Below are 17,196 nucleotides of genomic sequence, written 5' to 3' on the forward strand. Positions count from 1 at the left end.
TATATATATATATATATATATATATTTAGTGATTCTATACATTAGTTTTAAATATTTTTATTGATATTTATATTCCATTTAAATATTTATAATCATAAATATAATCCCACGTATCCCGTCAAAAGTCCCACTCTCCCATTTTGGTCCTCTTTCTCACCTCTCTTCAACACCCATTTCTCCCCCATTTTTGGTCACAAACCTCACTCCCATCTCTCTGCATGACTGCAACACACGCATGTATATGCAAAATACTCTCTTTCATCTCTCTGCAATAGACCCATTTCAGAAAAATACCCCTTTCATTTTTTTTGCTTCTCATGACATCTCCCCACGATACCCATTTCTCTGCAACGTACCCATTTGTCCGAAAAATACCCATTTCATGTCTCAACAACAACTTCTCACGTCATCTTGAAGGTTTGAAGGCATTAAACCGGAGATAAATCAGCCATACAAGGATGCAAAGGTTTAGGTTTGAAGGATGAAGATGCAAATCCGCTCCGAATTGTCCTTGCAAATTTCTTCATTTTTGTGGTTTTTGATTTTCTCCACCAATTTTGACTTGGTTATCAGTCCGGTACCAGGCATGACTGAGGTGGATATGACTCAGCCGAGTCATACCAATTTCTGTCAATATTTTGAACCCTGCTTATTATACGTCTGGATTAAGTAACTTATGCCTACTAGCTCTACTGTGCTATAGTGAAGTTAATGCTGCCTTAGTTCATTGTTGCAACTTCGCAATATAATTTGATATATACACCAGGTTGTGCATTACTATGCCCAGATGGGTGCCAAGGCATGCCTTTAAAACTATAGCTGAGACACCATTTTCTATTTGTCTTCTATTTTTTTGATAGTTACATTTCTGTGCAATGCTGAAACCATTTGCTATTTGTTTTAAATGAAATTTACTGTATCTTGTTAGATTGGAATGCTTCTGGATTAACTTACACCTACTTGCTCTATTGTGCTGTAGTGAAATTAATACTGCCTGGGTAACCGTTTGATGCTTCAATTCCAAAAATTGAAATATACTGTATGATGGAATTCTGGATGTTTAACCTTCCCTTTTTTTACAATATGATCTTGGTAAACAATGCCTTCATCCCTTTTTTGCAGCTTGTTGGAGGAGTGGACCATACACAACAAGCAATTGCCCTTGCAAAGCGCCCACATATTGTCGTAAGTATTGATGATCTGGCATGACTAGTTTCATTTTCACTTGAAAGGTTTCCCACTAAACCATGAAGAGTTAGATGGTTGAACTTACATGATTTCATTATTAGTTTGTTTTGTAATGGAGCATTTCAGTTTGTATTAAAGATTGGACAGTGATCAACTTTTGTGATTTAAAATGATGGATTTTATTTTTCATGTGGCTAAGAGGATTAGCATTTTGTTATTACAAGCTATTTGAAGTCCTCCCTATAAATATTAGGGCTTTCTCTGAACATAGTTGTACAAGTTAACCTTGTGCATGTAGGTCATGTGAGTGGGTTGTTGTTGTTCTTTTATTTATTTATGTACATGTTTTTAATTTTTTATTAAAATTTTAATATTTTAGGCATGTTTAAAACATGTTTGAAAATTAGAAACAAAAAACCGTTTTTTGTTCTTAAAATTAGAAAACATGTTTTCTAAGAACATAATTTAGTGGTTTTTAATTGTTTTCACTTGTCTTTTGAGGAATGTTTTAAAAAATAATGGGACAAATATGAAAAATAATTGAAAATAAAGCATGACATGTAAAATTTATTTTTAAAAAATATTTGGAAACATAGAAAACTAGTAGAAAATTCCTATAAAAAAAAATTAGTTGAGAACATTTCAAATTCCCAAACAGACTTATGTTCTAGAAAATATTAGAGAATTGTTTTTGAAAATTGTTCTCAAATTTTTTTTTTTTGAGAATGGTTTTTGAAAACGATCCTAAATAGACCATTAGTTTTTTGTTCATAGACTTAATTTAATAACGTAACATTGGACTAACATTATGTTTCCTTGATTTAGGTTGACCTGCAAAAGACTTCTTACATAGAAGGGTCTTGCTATAGTCAAGAATGAAAAGAAGCCTATTTTTTTTTGGAAGGATATCCTTCTTTTGGAAGGGAATCTTTAAAGCTCTGTTTGGATCAAGGGAATTGTGAGGGACAAAAGGCAAGAAGAAAAAGGAGAAGGATGGAAAAAGTGGAGGAAAATAAGAAATAAGTTTAAATTCAAAAACATTTTTCTTCCATTCACTGCAAAATTTTAGTTTTTTCTTTATATAAATAGAGAAGGAAGAGTTTGAAAATTTAGGAGTTTTAAAATAATTTTCTTTATATTTTCTTTTTACTTAATATTTTCATGTCAAACCAAATAAGGAATTTTGAGATTTCAACGGAGTGTAAGGTGGGGACATTGGGAGAGTCTACAAAGATTTGGACTTGGTTCCCTTCTCTAGGGAATGGTGAAGCGGAGAAGTCAGATTCTTCAATCTTTGTCTTTGATTGCTTCATCTTTCTTTCCCTTGATTTGGGTGGTTTATTTTGGTTAGAGGAAATCTTAACACCTCATTTTACACTAGGAATTGCTGAAAATGGATTCAAATATTGGAAAGCAAAGGAAGTGTTTCATTTTCATGTAATTTACAGAAATATAAATTGATGCCTATATATATATATTAATATTAGCATACATGATATGTTTTGTTTTAATATAGAAAGGAATGCAATTGTACGACATATAGTACTACTACTACTACTGCTGCTACTATTAATATTCATAACATATTGCATTTGATTCTAAAAAATTGTGATTGCATAAATATTTATATACAAACACCATATACTTTGTTTTGATATAGAAAAAAGAAATACAATTTTATAAACATCTGGTGTTACTACTGCCGCTGTAGCTACAACTATTATTATTAATGACATATTTTTGCTGCATTTGGTTCATGCTTCTGAAAATTTTGTCTTGGCATATCCTTATTGCAGTCTGTCTGGATCAAATGTCTGTACCCATGCAACATAGATATCAGTCTAGTTTAAATTTAAATTACATGTACATTAGAAACTACAAATGTGAAGCAGATGAGCTTAAATGTGGGCAATTATTTTGGAAATCATATTTTATCCATGCATGGAATTGTTTCTTAAAGTTTTTTTAAAATGTGACACCCTTGTTTTAAGTACTTTTAGTGCTATTGATTGATTAATGTATTTTTAAAAAAATAGATTTGCACCAAACTATTTTAGTTCATTATCTGTCTTATATATTTGTTCTGTTGCTCTTACATAGGTGGGTACACCTGGACGTCTCATGGACCATCTGTCCAATACAAAAGGTTTTTCTCTTCGGACGATGAAATACTTGGTATGATATTCCTATATTATTAAGGAAACTATTTCATTTTTTCTATCTATATTTATTTACCAATTCAATAGACACCTAAATTTGCCCTGTGTGGTAAATTTCTTGATCACAATTTCACGTGGTCAACTTCTAGTTATGCCAATGAACTATAAAACTAGTTTTTTTTTTTTGATGGGTAAACACAAAAGAGAATATATTAATTAGAAAAAGGAAGCCCGGAGGGCAACCTAAGGCATACAAGAAGTATACAACAGGTGCCAAAATGCTAAAAAGAGCAAAAAACAGGAGGGAACACAAAAAACCTCACCTGTTTGCACCAAATTCCAATCAATCAAAAAAGTCGATTAAAGATAAAGGGCCAACATCTATATACAACTTTGTCCAAGACCATAAATTACACACAAAAGAATACTTCAATCTATGTACTGAAAACTCTTCATTGTTGAATGCTATCCTATTTCTTTCCTTTCACACTGCCCAAAAAAGGCATAAAAGAGCCAACTTCCAAGCTTTTTTACACTTCTTGCCCACAAAGGACCCAAGCCAACAAAAGAGAGTCTCTCTTACCGAGTAAGGGAGAACCCAAGTCACCCCAAAGAGAGTGAATAATAATTCCCATAAAACTCTAGTCTTCGTGCAATGGATTAAGATGTGATTAGTAGACTCCTCTTCAACTAGACAAAAGAAAAATCTATTAGCAAGGGTCCAACCCCTTCTTTTGAGTTGATCTAAAGTTAAAACTTTCTCCCATGAGGCTTCCCAAGCAAAAAAAAACCCACTTTGGGAGGAACATAAGGGCTCCAAATTATTTTTCTTGGAAACCGGACTGTACTTCCCAGCTCCACAACACTGTAAAGAGACTTAATTGAGAAAAACCCACTTTTTGTCTTTTTCCAAATCACCCTATCTTCCACTTCTGCACTAACTCTCTTACCTTGAATTGTCATGAGCAACTAATCCACCAAGACTACTTCTACTTCTCAATCATTGAAAGCCCTAAAAAAATGAGGACTCCAACTCCCCCTCTCAACTGAAGGGTCCCAAGCCTCTGCCACCAACTCCTCTTTTGAAACCACCAAAGCAAATAAAGAGGGAAAAGAGTTGCACAAATCCTCATCCCCACACTAAGAGTCCAATCAAAATCTGATTCTTCTACCATTACCCATGGAAAACACAATGTAGTTGCTCAACCGAGAACCTTCCTTTCTAATATCCTTCCACAATCCCACACCAAATCCCTCTCTACTTTCCCGGGTATACCACCCCCCTTCTTTCACTCCATACTTCCTACTAATAACTTGTTTCCAAAGAGCTTCCTTTTCTACCATAAAGCGCCAACTCCATATACCCAAAAGGGCTCTATTAAGAGTGGAGATGCATTTTGCACCCAATCCCCCTTTACTTTTATCCGAGCATACAATCACCCGCTTAACAAGATGAGTCTTCCTCTCCAAAGCCCCCCTCCCCCCAATCCCAAAGAAAATCCCTTTGGATTTGCTCAAGTCTCAATCTAACCGATGTAGGCATACGCAAAATTGACATGTAGTAAATAGGCATGTTAGACAAAGTGCTTCGAATGAGAGTGAGTCTCCCTCCTTTAGATATATATTGCTTCTTCCACAAAGCTAATCTCCCTTGAAAACTCTCCTCTACCCCATCCCACATCGTTGCTCATTTGTGAGGTGCACCCAAAGGAAGCCCTAAATATAAGGGAACGTCCCCACCTTACACTCGAGCTCAAGGGCTAGCTCCTCCAGATTCTCCACCCTCCCTACTAGAAGGATCTCACTTTTGTCCAGATTAATTCTTAGACCAGATATGACTTCAAACCACATTAACACCTAGCTTAGGTGAGCCAGTTGGTCCTTAGAGGCATCATAGAAAATCAACATGTCATCAGCATACAACAGATGGGTGAGTTGAACTCTCTCACCACCTCTCCCTTTAACCCTAAAGCTTGTAAAAAAGCCCCCACTAACTGCCCTCTTGATCAAAACGCTTAAAGCTTTCATGCCTATTACAAAAAGATAAGGAGAAAGGGGGTCCCCTTATCTCAACCTCCTGGAGCTGTTAAAGAAACTTGCTGGTGTGCCATTAACCAACATCAAGAAAGATGCTGTAGAAATACACCACTTAACCCACCCTACCCATTTGTCTCCAAACCTCATTTTTTGCAACACCTGAAGCAAGAAATCCTATTTTAAATGATCGTATGCCTTCTCTATATCAAGTTTACACATCACCCCGCATTCATTGCTTTTTAATAGAGAATCTATAGGCCCATTAGCTATTAGCACTATGTCCAAAATTTGCCTCCCCTTAACAAAGGCATTTTGAGACGAGGAAACCGCCTTACCCACCATTTTTTTCAACCTATTAGCTAACACCTTTGCTAATAGCTTGTACAACCCTTCCACCTAATTGATAGGTCTGAAATCTCTCAGGTCCTTGGCATCTCCCTTTTTTGGGACCAATGCCAAGAAGGTAGAGTTCAAATTTCTAACAAACCTCCCATGCTTGTGAAATTCTCGGAAAAAACCCATCACCTCCTTCTTCACCAAATTCCAACTGGATTGCCAAAAAGCTAAGGAATAACCATCTGGCCCGGGAGCTTTGTCCCCGTTTAGATCAAAAAGAGCAAAGACAACCTCTTTAATAGAGAAAGCCTCCTCTAGCCTAGCTACCTCTTCCCCTGCTAATCTGTCAAAAACCAGCCCATTCAAACTTGGACTCTAGACACCAGGATCTGACAACAGGTGCTGGAAAGCACTAACACCACCCCCCTGAATCTCCCTCTCCTCAACTATCCAAGAACCATTAATTTTAATCTTGGACAGATTACTCCTTTTTCTATGACAATTTGCCATTCTATGGAAAAAAACCTGTATTCTTGTCACCTTCCTTGAACCATAATTCTCTAGATTTTTGCCTTCAGGAGATTTCCTCCATGAGAACCCATTTCTTATATTCCTCCCTTACCTCCTTTCTTATCTCCACCTCCTCCACCAATAAGGCTCTAGACCTCTCTTGAATATCCAAAAAATTGACCTGTTGTAATGCCAAACTGTTGTTAACCTCCACCTTCCCAAACACCTCCTTATTCCAGGTTTTTAGAATACTCTTAAGAGCCTTCAACTTTGCTACCATAATGAAACTGCTAGAACCCTTGAAGTTGAGCCCTTGCCACCAGATTTTTAACAGGTCCTTAAATCCTTCCTCTTTCAACCACATATTCTCAAAATGAAAAGGCATAGGACCTCTCCTCATCCCTCCCATATCTAATAGGATAGGACAGTGATCAGACATTGGTCTGGAAAGAGTGCTTTGCACCACCCCACTGAACTGACTTTCCCAATCCTCAAACACCAAGAAACGGTCCAATCTTGACATAGTTTGCCCATTAAGCCCACCATTCCAAGTAAACGGACCTCCCTGCAATGGGAGGTCCCTTAAAGGCAAATCATCAATCACCTTCGAAAATCCTCTCATTGCAGCAACCAACCTCCCTCCTCTGCTGTGCTCACTAGGGAGCCTTGTCACATTAAAATCCCCTCCAATGCACCAAGGATCATCCCATAGCCCACAGATAGCCCTTAGCTCCTCCTAAAAAAGTTCTTTGCATCTCTTCAAAATGGGACCATAGACCCCAGTAAAAGCCCACACAAAACCATCCTCACAATTTCTAAAATGACGAGATCGAGAACTGAACCACCTCCATGCCAGTCAGCTCTAACACTTTATTATCCCAAAAAACCACCACCCCTTCGTCTATTCCCCTCGCATTAACTGCACCCCACTCCAAGAACCTCCCTACTCCAAGGCTTCACACCACTCCAATGGACATCTCTTGAATCTTAGTCTCCTGAAGACAAACAAGGTCTGCTTTCTGAGCCTTAATTAAAGTTTTAATAACCTTCCTCTTATTGCTGTCATTCGCCTCTCTTAACATTCTAGGATAACAACTTTAACATTCGCCTCTCTCTGTCCCCTCATTTGTAATTGATCGACCACTCTAACTTGTTCAATTCTCGATCGAACCTAGTGGGCAAACCAACACCCTTCCTCTTAACCCGTTTCCTTTTTATTTTTTTTATTTTTTTATTTTTTATCCTTTGAAGCAAATTGAAAAATTCCCCTTCAAACCTTTCTAAGGAGAAACCCAAAAAATTTGCTGAACTTCACCAAGCTGCTCTCATTCTACTGGTCTCCAAAATCCCTTGCTTTTTGATTAAGCCCTGCATCGACAGCCTTTTTGGCTACGTCCCTCCCTCCTCCATCCATAGCCTTGTCCCCTCCTTCTGCCATCTCCCACTCACTAATGTCAGCCAAGACAATGGACAAAGGATTCAAGGAACTCTCTTCTTCCGTCACCACCAACCCTCTTAGGCCAGAGGACCCCTCACCACCAAGGCTTGGCAAAAACCAAAAGGAGTAGAAGAGAAAAAGGGGTCCCCACAAAACCATAGGAAAGAATGTCGTACTTAGAGGCCTCTTCCAACAATGCCTCGTTTGTAATCTCTGCCCTAGTGACCTCCGATAGAGTCGACTTGGTTTGGGCAAGCAATGGAGCCAGCGGGGGCATTAGGTCCCCTTCTAAGATACCGAAGACTAATCTTCTATCACCATTGACTTCTCTTTGGGACTCCTCCTGAGCCTTGGCTTCAAAGTTAGCAATGGGATGACCTAAATCTTTAAAAGGTCCATCAATCCCGAAACCACTTTTACTGGGCCAAGCCCTCCTCTCGGCCCACTAAAGAGCTTTTTTATAGAAACGGGCCTTAAGCCCACCACCTTTTCACCCTCCCTCTGCCAATACTCAAGCCAAATATTAGATTAGGCCTCCACCGAGCCCAATCTCGCTTTCCATTTTCTTCCTCTATCCAGCACACCATTGCACCCACCCAGAGATTTCAAAAAAGTCACGTTCTCCCCTACTCTTCCACCCCTACTCTTAGGTATCAAATCACTATCCCACTTTTCAAACCTACCCCCATAGACCCTAATTCAGAGAAAGTAGCAACAACAATAGTATAAACACCAACTCCTTTTTGCCTCCCCTGATACGACGACATGTCTTGTACTCCCCTCTGAACCTCAGCCAATACCACCCTTTCTCTTATAGCACCACGATAATCAACGCGTGGCCTCTCCTCAACTACTTCCTTACCCTCAGGACCTCTAGCCATGTAGATCTTGCTCGCCGGCACCACCTGGACAAACCAAGGATGGGTTTCCCACCATAATTGAATGGAAAAGCAACCTAATCCCACCACTATCTCCAGAGAACTGGGTAGCTCCTTGCCTTCCAACTTCACTAAAATCTTCGCTCACTGTAACTTCGTAAAGAAAGCTGTATCCTCATCCACTGCAATAAAAGCTCTGCAACCATTGCCTATCTTTTTGAACACCTCTCTACTCCACATGTGAAGAGGAAGACCCACCACCCTCACCCAAGCCTCCTTAATGCTAGTACCTTGCCGGAAACACCCGGTTTTGCCATTTCCGCATATCTCTTTGACAACAAACCTTTCTCCCCAAGAGGAGTCATTGAACCTCCTGAGTCTAGAAACCTGACCAAGGATACGACTCCAAGATCATGTAGCTTCTTCGCCAGAGTGTTCCAGCCTCCTAACAAACCCCTCCCTTATGGGAAGATCACACAGTACCTCTTGGACTCAATATTGCAAACTGAATAGAGAAGAAACCTTCCCGCCTCATTCGATCGACGCTCCAACCTATATTTACTCCCCCCTCCCAATCAAGAACCCACCTTCTATTTCCATTATCCCTGCAACAAGCTTCAACACCATCTAACAAACGACTTAAACTAACTTCCCCAAACCTAATCCATGAAGTGGTTCCTCTGCATCTCTCCCAAATAAACCCATTCAACTTTCCACCTACCACCTCAACCTACAGCTCAAAAGACTTGGACTCAACAGCGAACCAGCTCCTTCCACCCCTTGAAGCTTCACTCATGTTCTTGACCCACTATATTTAGAAATTAATGAACTGTAAAACTAGTGCAGTCTTGCAATTTGATATAATCCTTGTTTTCATTGTTGCCAATGTTTGTTTATTGGATATTTTTTAAAATTATTTATCTATTTATTTAAATTTTAATCATGTTGTATTATATATCATTGGTTATCTTGGATTCATCCAAGAAATTGAAGAGAAGGATATATGCAAACACGCCCATTCAATAATACATAGAGTTGTGTCTGCAAGGGTGAGCATGCATATATTTAAAATAATAAGCCATTTATTTCATGTCCATCAATTCCATGAAAACTAAAGTACTGTTGAATAGTTCCAAATATAATTTATAACAGTGTTCTTTCTCATTGAAAAAAAGTACTGTTGAATGGCAAATAATTCCAGAGTGTCCTGTAGGCATTATTCAAATAATGCCTTGGGTTTTTCCTTTTGGGGGATAAAAAATAGTTAAAGATATTGTATTGACTTTTTGGACAGGCAAATATGAGACCAAATTAAATGATGCCTATCAAAATGGCTTTCAACCTAGGAATACAGGAGGCATATGTGAACCACTTGACAATGAACACATAAATAAGAAAATTGTAAAATGTGGGGAATTTCACAACTTAGGGACAGCCTAATGCATCAAGTAAATGTACATGAGACATACTCTCATTTCTTATAGATCTATTAAGTCTACAAAAGACATCTTCTCTTTCATTTTTTTTTTCATTTCCTATAGATCTATTAGTCTACATGATATCTCAGATGTAACTCCAACCATTCCAGACTATTGAAAATTCTTTTGCTTTGTTCTATAAATGCCAAAAAACCTAAGTGGAGCAGCATTCTGTACTTTCCTTTTCCCTTACCAATCTACCTTGCCAACTTGCTAAACTGTCCTTGACTGACTTTACTAGACTATTAAAACAATGTGGACCATGACAAGCTTTACATCACCCTGCAATGGATAAACAAATAATTTTCTGTTTCTTTATCCTCTTTGTCGATGAGAACCAATTGGCTAGAATCATAAAACTAGTCTAATGTGAGAATTTTCTCCCTTTCGCCTTCTAAGAAGCGAAACTTCAGAAGGAGCATGTGATCTCCAAAACCTTCTATGTAAAAAATAAATTTTAAGAATTGGACCCAGAGCCTTACAATGGAACTTCAATGAGAAGCAACCATTAGTATATAACTTCTACACTAAGTTATCCTCCCTGTCCAGAAATCATGTTGCATCCTGAATACAAGACAAAGGCCTTTCCACTATCTCTATCTTCCACCATGGGATCTTCTGATGAATGTCAGTGTCAATAACTGCTATCTCCTTCCATATTCCAGTCGCATGCCACCTTAGTTTGTTGGGTTTCTGAACAGAGAATATATTGGAAAAGCAGTCTCCAAAAGAATTTCACCCATCAAATATCATATTAAAAACATCTTTTTGTATTTTGTGGGGAGGACCACCCATCCTACTCTTGTGCTTTTTTCATAATTAACATATCTTTTGTTTCTGATAAAAAAAATAAAATAAATAATGGTACCAAAAACTTTGTTCTATGCCCAACCTCATGGAATCTGAGTTGAAGGAACAAAGCATCCTATCCTTTTCTAACAGCACTCCTGTATATCTCTCTAAGGACCTGATCCTTTTACCCCTTTCCTCAACCTAGAATACCAATTTCCATGTCCCTCACTAAGCTTTCCCACGGTCACTCCCTGCAATTTCCTAGCATAATTCTTGTCCTACATGTATGCGCACATGCACATAGAAAATCTCTGTAAATCTTCTCTAACCAGCTTGAGTTGATGTTACTCTATTTACTCATCGTGCTTTGAAAGGGCACTTGGTGGTGTTGTCTGCAAGTAAATTGAAGGAGTTTGACTCACTTTGCACCAGAACTCTGACATCAAATCCTTTACTTGCTCCATGATAGCCACATGAATTATTTCACTTTCCCTTGTATTGACACTTAGACTGGAAACCACTTCAAAACAAAATAAAATGCACCTTGGATAGAAAAGTTGTTCACCATCTGCTTCAGAGAATAAACAGGTAGCAAATCATAGAAGTGAAATTTCCAGTTCTTAAAGCCTTGGATACATCCACCAACTGTGTTGAATGCAAAATGACTCAAAACCTTTGTCGTGAAGGCAAATAGGTGACGAGAGAGGATGTCAATGATTCAAAGTAATATTCTTTTTTTTTTTTCTTTTAAAAAATGATGGAACCTTAAATTTATTCTATTTTTGTTATTGGTTGTTTCCTTGGAGCTATTTACAAGTTTTTCTATTCATCATGAATTTTTTTCCACTGCTTGAACTAAATAACATTGCTCATGAAATTCTATCTCTGCTCTTAATAATCAGAACTCTGAGTGCTGGTCTCTCACTCAACAACCTTAACGAAATTGAATCATGGTAGAACTGTTAGTTTCCAGTATGCTGAAATGCATTCCCTGCAATCTTTTTATGCTTTGCAAGAAATATTCAAATATAATTTCCATGTTGTGTGTCCATTTCTGATTGCTTGAACATAAGGACCTTTTTGTTGTTAGTTACATGATCTGTGTATGCTGGCTAGGTCTTAGATGAGGCTGATAGGTTGCTGAATGACGACTTTGAGAAAGCCATTGATGAGATTTTAAGTGTTATCCCACGGGAGCGAAAGACATACTTATTTTCTGCTACTATGACGAAAAAGGTACATAGTTGAAATATTGGGGCAAAGTGCATATTTATAGGAAAATTTTGATTCATACTTGATCAAGTGATAGTTGCATTTTATCTTACTCATTTTTTGTATGAGATTACACTGCATGACCAATAAGGTTGATTTTGCTACCTGCGCACTTGTCTCAGGCAAGTTTCATGGCCACACTCTCTTAGTTATCTTAGTTATCTCACTATGCATTCATCTAGCAAACCAAGGGCAAGTTGGAGTTGTGTTTTTTTTTTTGGTCTTTTTTCCCCCTCTTTTCTCTTTCTTTTGTTGTGTTTTATTATTATTCTTTTTGTTAAACATATTACTTAATACTTTATCTGGTTAAATTTATCAAATTTATTAACCATGTGATTCATAGAGGCTTCTATTGTTCTAGAATTCAAAATCTCAGATCAAAAAGTTGTAGTTTGCCTAACTGTTTTTTTGGGGTCTCTATCTTCCATCTTGAATAGGGAATGTTACTATTCAATTCCCTTTAGTTTTGCATGGCATATTCTTACTGCATTCCATATTTGACAGTTGCATTTTACTTTCTCATTGTTATGCATTACATAATCTCTAGTTTAGGCTGTGTGAATAGGATTCATTGCTGCAAGAAGCATTTAGCATTTGGAATAGCAAATTTGGTTTCAGCCATTTATGTTCTTTCAATATCTTGCATTTGAGAAAATTGAACTCTTGGTGACAAGAACAATATATGGGATGCTAAAATAAATTTCCAAGTGGAAATGAGTAGAAATAGTGTATTGATGATATTGCAACCCCTTACATGACAGAAGTGCATGAATGTGTTCTTTTTTTTTTTTTTTTTTTTGTGTTAATGCAATAAATATTTAAATCACATAATGTTCAATCCCAGTTCAAGTATTTGGTGGTTATGTAAAAAAGTGAAAGAAAATGAAGAAGAGAGTGAATGTCTAACCAAGTTTTGTTCTTAATGTTGTAGGTGCGTAAGCTCCAGAGGGCCTGTCTCAGGAATCCTGTGAAGGTATGATAACTATGCTCCTCTACACTTTGTTTTCATTCTGTCTGGTTTTATAAGAACTCTTTCACTAAATTTGGTTACAAAATTTCTTTCAGATTGAGGTTGCATCTAAATATTCCACTGTTGATACACTCAAGCAACAGTATCGCTTTGTTCCTGCTAAGTACAAGGTTTCTTGCTTTCATACTGTTATATTACTTTGAAAATGTTATGAGAAAGATTAAGCTTGCAGTTGACTTAGTTTCCGACTATAGAAAGTGCTTTACAGCGCTTCCTATGATTATCTTCCTAAATTGACTCTCGAAGATAAGATCATGTTTGATTGATAAATATTTTAATAGTCGTTTTCCATTCAAGAAGTGCTGCATAAGCCAATGAATAATTGAGTCCAAATTGTTAGACAATTGCATATATCATAATTATCACTTGATTGTGCTAACAACGTTTAAGAAATGGGTAGTTATAGTAGAATGGAGTTTTTTTTTACTTGGGTTTCTAATCAAATGAAACAAAGGCTGCATCTAGTCATAGTGTGCATCGCCATATATATATATATATTTTATATTTATTATCTTCCTCTAGTTTCAATGATATTAATATTTTCTATTGCAGGAATGCTATCTTGTATATATTCTAACTGAGTTATCTGGAAGTACAACAATGGTTTTCACTCGTACTTGCGATGCAACTCGCCTATTGGCTTTGCTTCTTCGAAACCTTGGTTTAAGGGCTATCCCAATCAGTGGTCATATGAGTCAGGTATATATCTTTTCTTTTATCTTAAGTTTTAAATCAGATCCTTGTGATTTTGCTTTACACACTCATAGTTTTTATTATTATTTTTAATTTAATTTAATTTAGCTTAATTTAATATTTTATGTTTCATCTTTTGCCAAAATTTTGAGTTTGTACTCACTTTACCTCTTGAATATACATGTGCCAGGCTAAAAGACTTGGAGCACTGAACAAGTTTAAGGCTGGAGAATGTAATATACTTATCTGCACTGATGTGGCAAGTAGAGGACTTGATATTCCATCTGTTGATATGGTTATCAACTATGATATTCCCTCAAACTCCAAGGTCAGGCTTGCTTCTTTTTAGTTTCTGAATTCGGGGATGGATCTGGTATATTGGACCTGGGCCCTTACCTGTTTTGGGGCTTACCATATTGTTTCCCTTATTTACCTTGATGTGTGCTGAAGGAACCTCTAATGTGTGTCTTTTTTTTTTTTTTAGTAATAATAATAATAATAAAAAATCAATCCAAAGTGGTATATCTTTGGTTTGACAACCATGCCTATCTTCATAGATGAGAAGAGGATTCCACTACAAAACAATGCCTACTTTCATTGATGAGATAGGAGTCCACTACAAGATGTAGAAAATTAATGCAAAACTTTGGAAGTCTCACTCCTCTTATCTTTGCCACATTCGGAGCCATGAATAAACTCATGCTTATCATCCTCTGCAAGGGCCATGAGATGGACAAATTTTTTTATAGTACATAGGAGCCATGAAACAAACTTGTGCTTTCAATGTTTTGTGAGTTATCTTTCTACAGATCTCTCTCTCTCTTTCTCTCTCTCTCTCTCATCTCATGTTTATATCATCTTGGAAGGTTTCACTTGAAAAACTTATGTATAGAGAGAATGAAAAGAATGAGCTGTATAAGAAAACTCCAGCATAAGTTCTGCTCTACACCAAACCCTAGACTCAGATTTCTAACAAAATAGAAACCCTGCAGAGATAGGAACTTGAGATAAATTCCAACATTTTCTGCCTTGGCTCAAATTGTGAAGTCAATTTTCTAGTCTGTACATACTTCCAAAGTATGCCTCTTTAATACCCTGATCAATGCAGTCAGTGCCATACCTTCAACTAGGAAACTTGTCAAACTTAGGAAGAATCACATGCAAATGTTTTGCCATTTAGACATTTTAATATTTCCACTGCATGATAACATGCACACACCTATTCTAGGTTAATTGACTAAATACTCCATGTATTTTCAATGACAAAGGAATTGACTCCACCTTGAATCAAAATTTCTTTTACAATCCTCTTGGATTCCAAATCTCTTTTTACCGCTTCAGTGTCCAAACACACAATCAACTCAAAATTAGATAATTCTTGTGTTGGAATCTCCAAAATTCCCGTTTCTTGTTGACTGCACTTTGGATTTGAATTCTCTAGATCTTGGTTCTTGATCTTCGCCAACATTTGCTTTAGACTTCTCCAACTAGCTTTCGTCATTTGCTATGCGCCAATTGAAGCTTTCCACTTGTTATACAATCATAGTCAATAATCAACATATGAAGGAAACAATACTTCCATTGCACTGTAAAACTATGTTTACCTTCACAAATGAGATTAAGATTCTACTACAAATTATTTGAAAAATGATGAAAGACAGAGAATACTGATACAAAACTCCTAAGGCTTGCTCCTAGTATTTTTTTTTTTTGATAGGTAAACAAAACAAATATACTAAAAGCATTTGGAAAAGGTGCACAAAGTACACATGAAGTATACAAGTAGCAGCTGAATACAAGCAAAAGAAAAGGAAGAAGAAACAACAAACCAGACCCAAAACATCAAACAAGGACAATGACCCTTCACTTAAGTACACGCTAACCCAACTTGAAAGATTGGACATTCTAAAAAGCTCTTCCTTTAAGCAAACCACGTCCACTCATTGCAATCTGATCAGGGACTTAAATACTCTTCTTTTCTCTTTGTCATTGGTTCCTCACATTCTAGGAAAGTGTTCACAGCTTCATTGATTAACTGAAACCAACCCCACGAACCTTAAATAAATCCATATATCTTGCTCAATCTGAGCCATGAAAAGAACCTATATTTTTTATGCTCTACTTTGTGTTTCCTTTCTCTTCCTCAAATCTCCATCTCATCTCATCAAGTCATTTTATGAGTTTTCTCTTAAAGACTTAAAATATATATAGAGATCATGAACCTAATTCCTTGTTGGTTAATGAATCCTATCCCTATAAAGAATTCTATCTTTATAATGACCAATGTTTTGAAAGATGGTATTGAGGCGTGCTATAGTGTGAGGCATCTTGAAAAAGCCCAAAGGTGTTGGGAAAAAGGCGGAGAACACAAAAGACATTTGCCTTTTTGCTTGAGGTGCTTATGAGGTGCACCTTGCATATGCCTTTGACGCCCCGCTCATTGAAGTGTGAGCCTTTTGTTTGCTGAGGTGGCTAATAAAAAAAATTTGTAGAAAAACCATTGTTCCCTAAAAACTCACTAAAGAGTGAATAGAGAGATTTTGAGAGAGAAATCTAACCCTAGCACTCTCTACCGTTGATGGCTTGAAGATCGACCTCTTCTACGACAATAGCCTCACTAAGACGGAAGTGCTGCTTTGTGCTCACTTTGACAACATCATCTTGATGGTATTATTCTCACTACGAAGCCTCCTCTTCATCTTGATGGGTAGGATTCGTCTTCTTCATCTCCTCTTCTTTCTTAGTGTTGCACTTTCTCTCCTCACTTATTTGTCTTCTTCATCTCCTCTTCTCTCTTAGTCTCTCACTTCTCTCTCACCTCATTGACCCCACAACTCTACTTCTTTTCTTGTTTTATATATTTTTGTTTTTATTTTTCTCATGACTTCTCTTTGTTTTTTCAATAGTGAGCAATGAGCACCACTATTCTTTTACCTAATTTTCTCACCTCACCTCACCACGGTCTACATCCATAGTTTGCATTTTTTTTAATTTTCTATTTTCTATTTCTATTTTTTAATTGTTCGTTTTATTTTTTTTTTCTTAAAAAAATACACTAAAACTTGATTGAAAAAAAAATCTATTTTCTTCAATTTTGAGAACATTTTATTTGTATTGTTTTTTTTGCTTTTTTAAATGACAAATTGTAAAATTATATAAAATTAATTAATGTGATTTTAATTGTTAATTATATCAATAGGATTTCAAGTCAATTATGTCATTATTTTTCGTAAGTCAATTACATATAGAAAATTGTTCATTATTATTATTTTTTACTATGAATTCCTCCAATTCAGAAGATTCACGAAAAGATTTTGTATGAAAATATGCTATTGAATTTCTGGGGAGAAGTATATAAGATGTAAGTTTTGCAATTAAGGATGTA

At 36.6% G+C, this 17,196-nt stretch overlaps 1 protein-coding gene across 5 annotated transcripts in view; it reads left to right on the top strand.

The window, feature by feature from the left end:
* The window catches only part of LOC100246466 (DEAD-box ATP-dependent RNA helicase 10), a 34,039-nt gene that overhangs the window by 6,948 nt on the left and 9,895 nt on the right, over positions 1-17,196 (top strand). For 4 of the 5 annotated variants that reach the window (XM_002273176.5, XM_010658426.3, XM_010658425.3 and 1 more), the window contains exons 5-11: positions 1,123-1,185; positions 3,289-3,363; positions 11,933-12,052; positions 13,020-13,061; positions 13,154-13,228; positions 13,671-13,817; positions 14,002-14,139. In XM_002273176.5, the coding sequence (XP_002273212.1) occupies positions 1,123-1,185; positions 3,289-3,363; positions 11,933-12,052; positions 13,020-13,061; positions 13,154-13,228; positions 13,671-13,817; positions 14,002-14,139 (660 nt within the window). The remainder of the gene's footprint in view (positions 1-1,122; positions 1,186-3,288; positions 3,364-11,932; positions 12,053-13,019; positions 13,062-13,153; positions 13,229-13,670; positions 13,818-14,001; positions 14,140-17,196) is intronic. The other variant, XM_019223091.2, reaches the window with a different exon arrangement.

The sequence above is a fragment of the Vitis vinifera genome, chromosome 11 (genome assembly GCF_030704535.1).
Source record: "Vitis vinifera cultivar Pinot Noir 40024 chromosome 11, ASM3070453v1".
Taxonomy (NCBI): Eukaryota; Viridiplantae; Streptophyta; class Magnoliopsida; order Vitales; family Vitaceae; genus Vitis; species Vitis vinifera.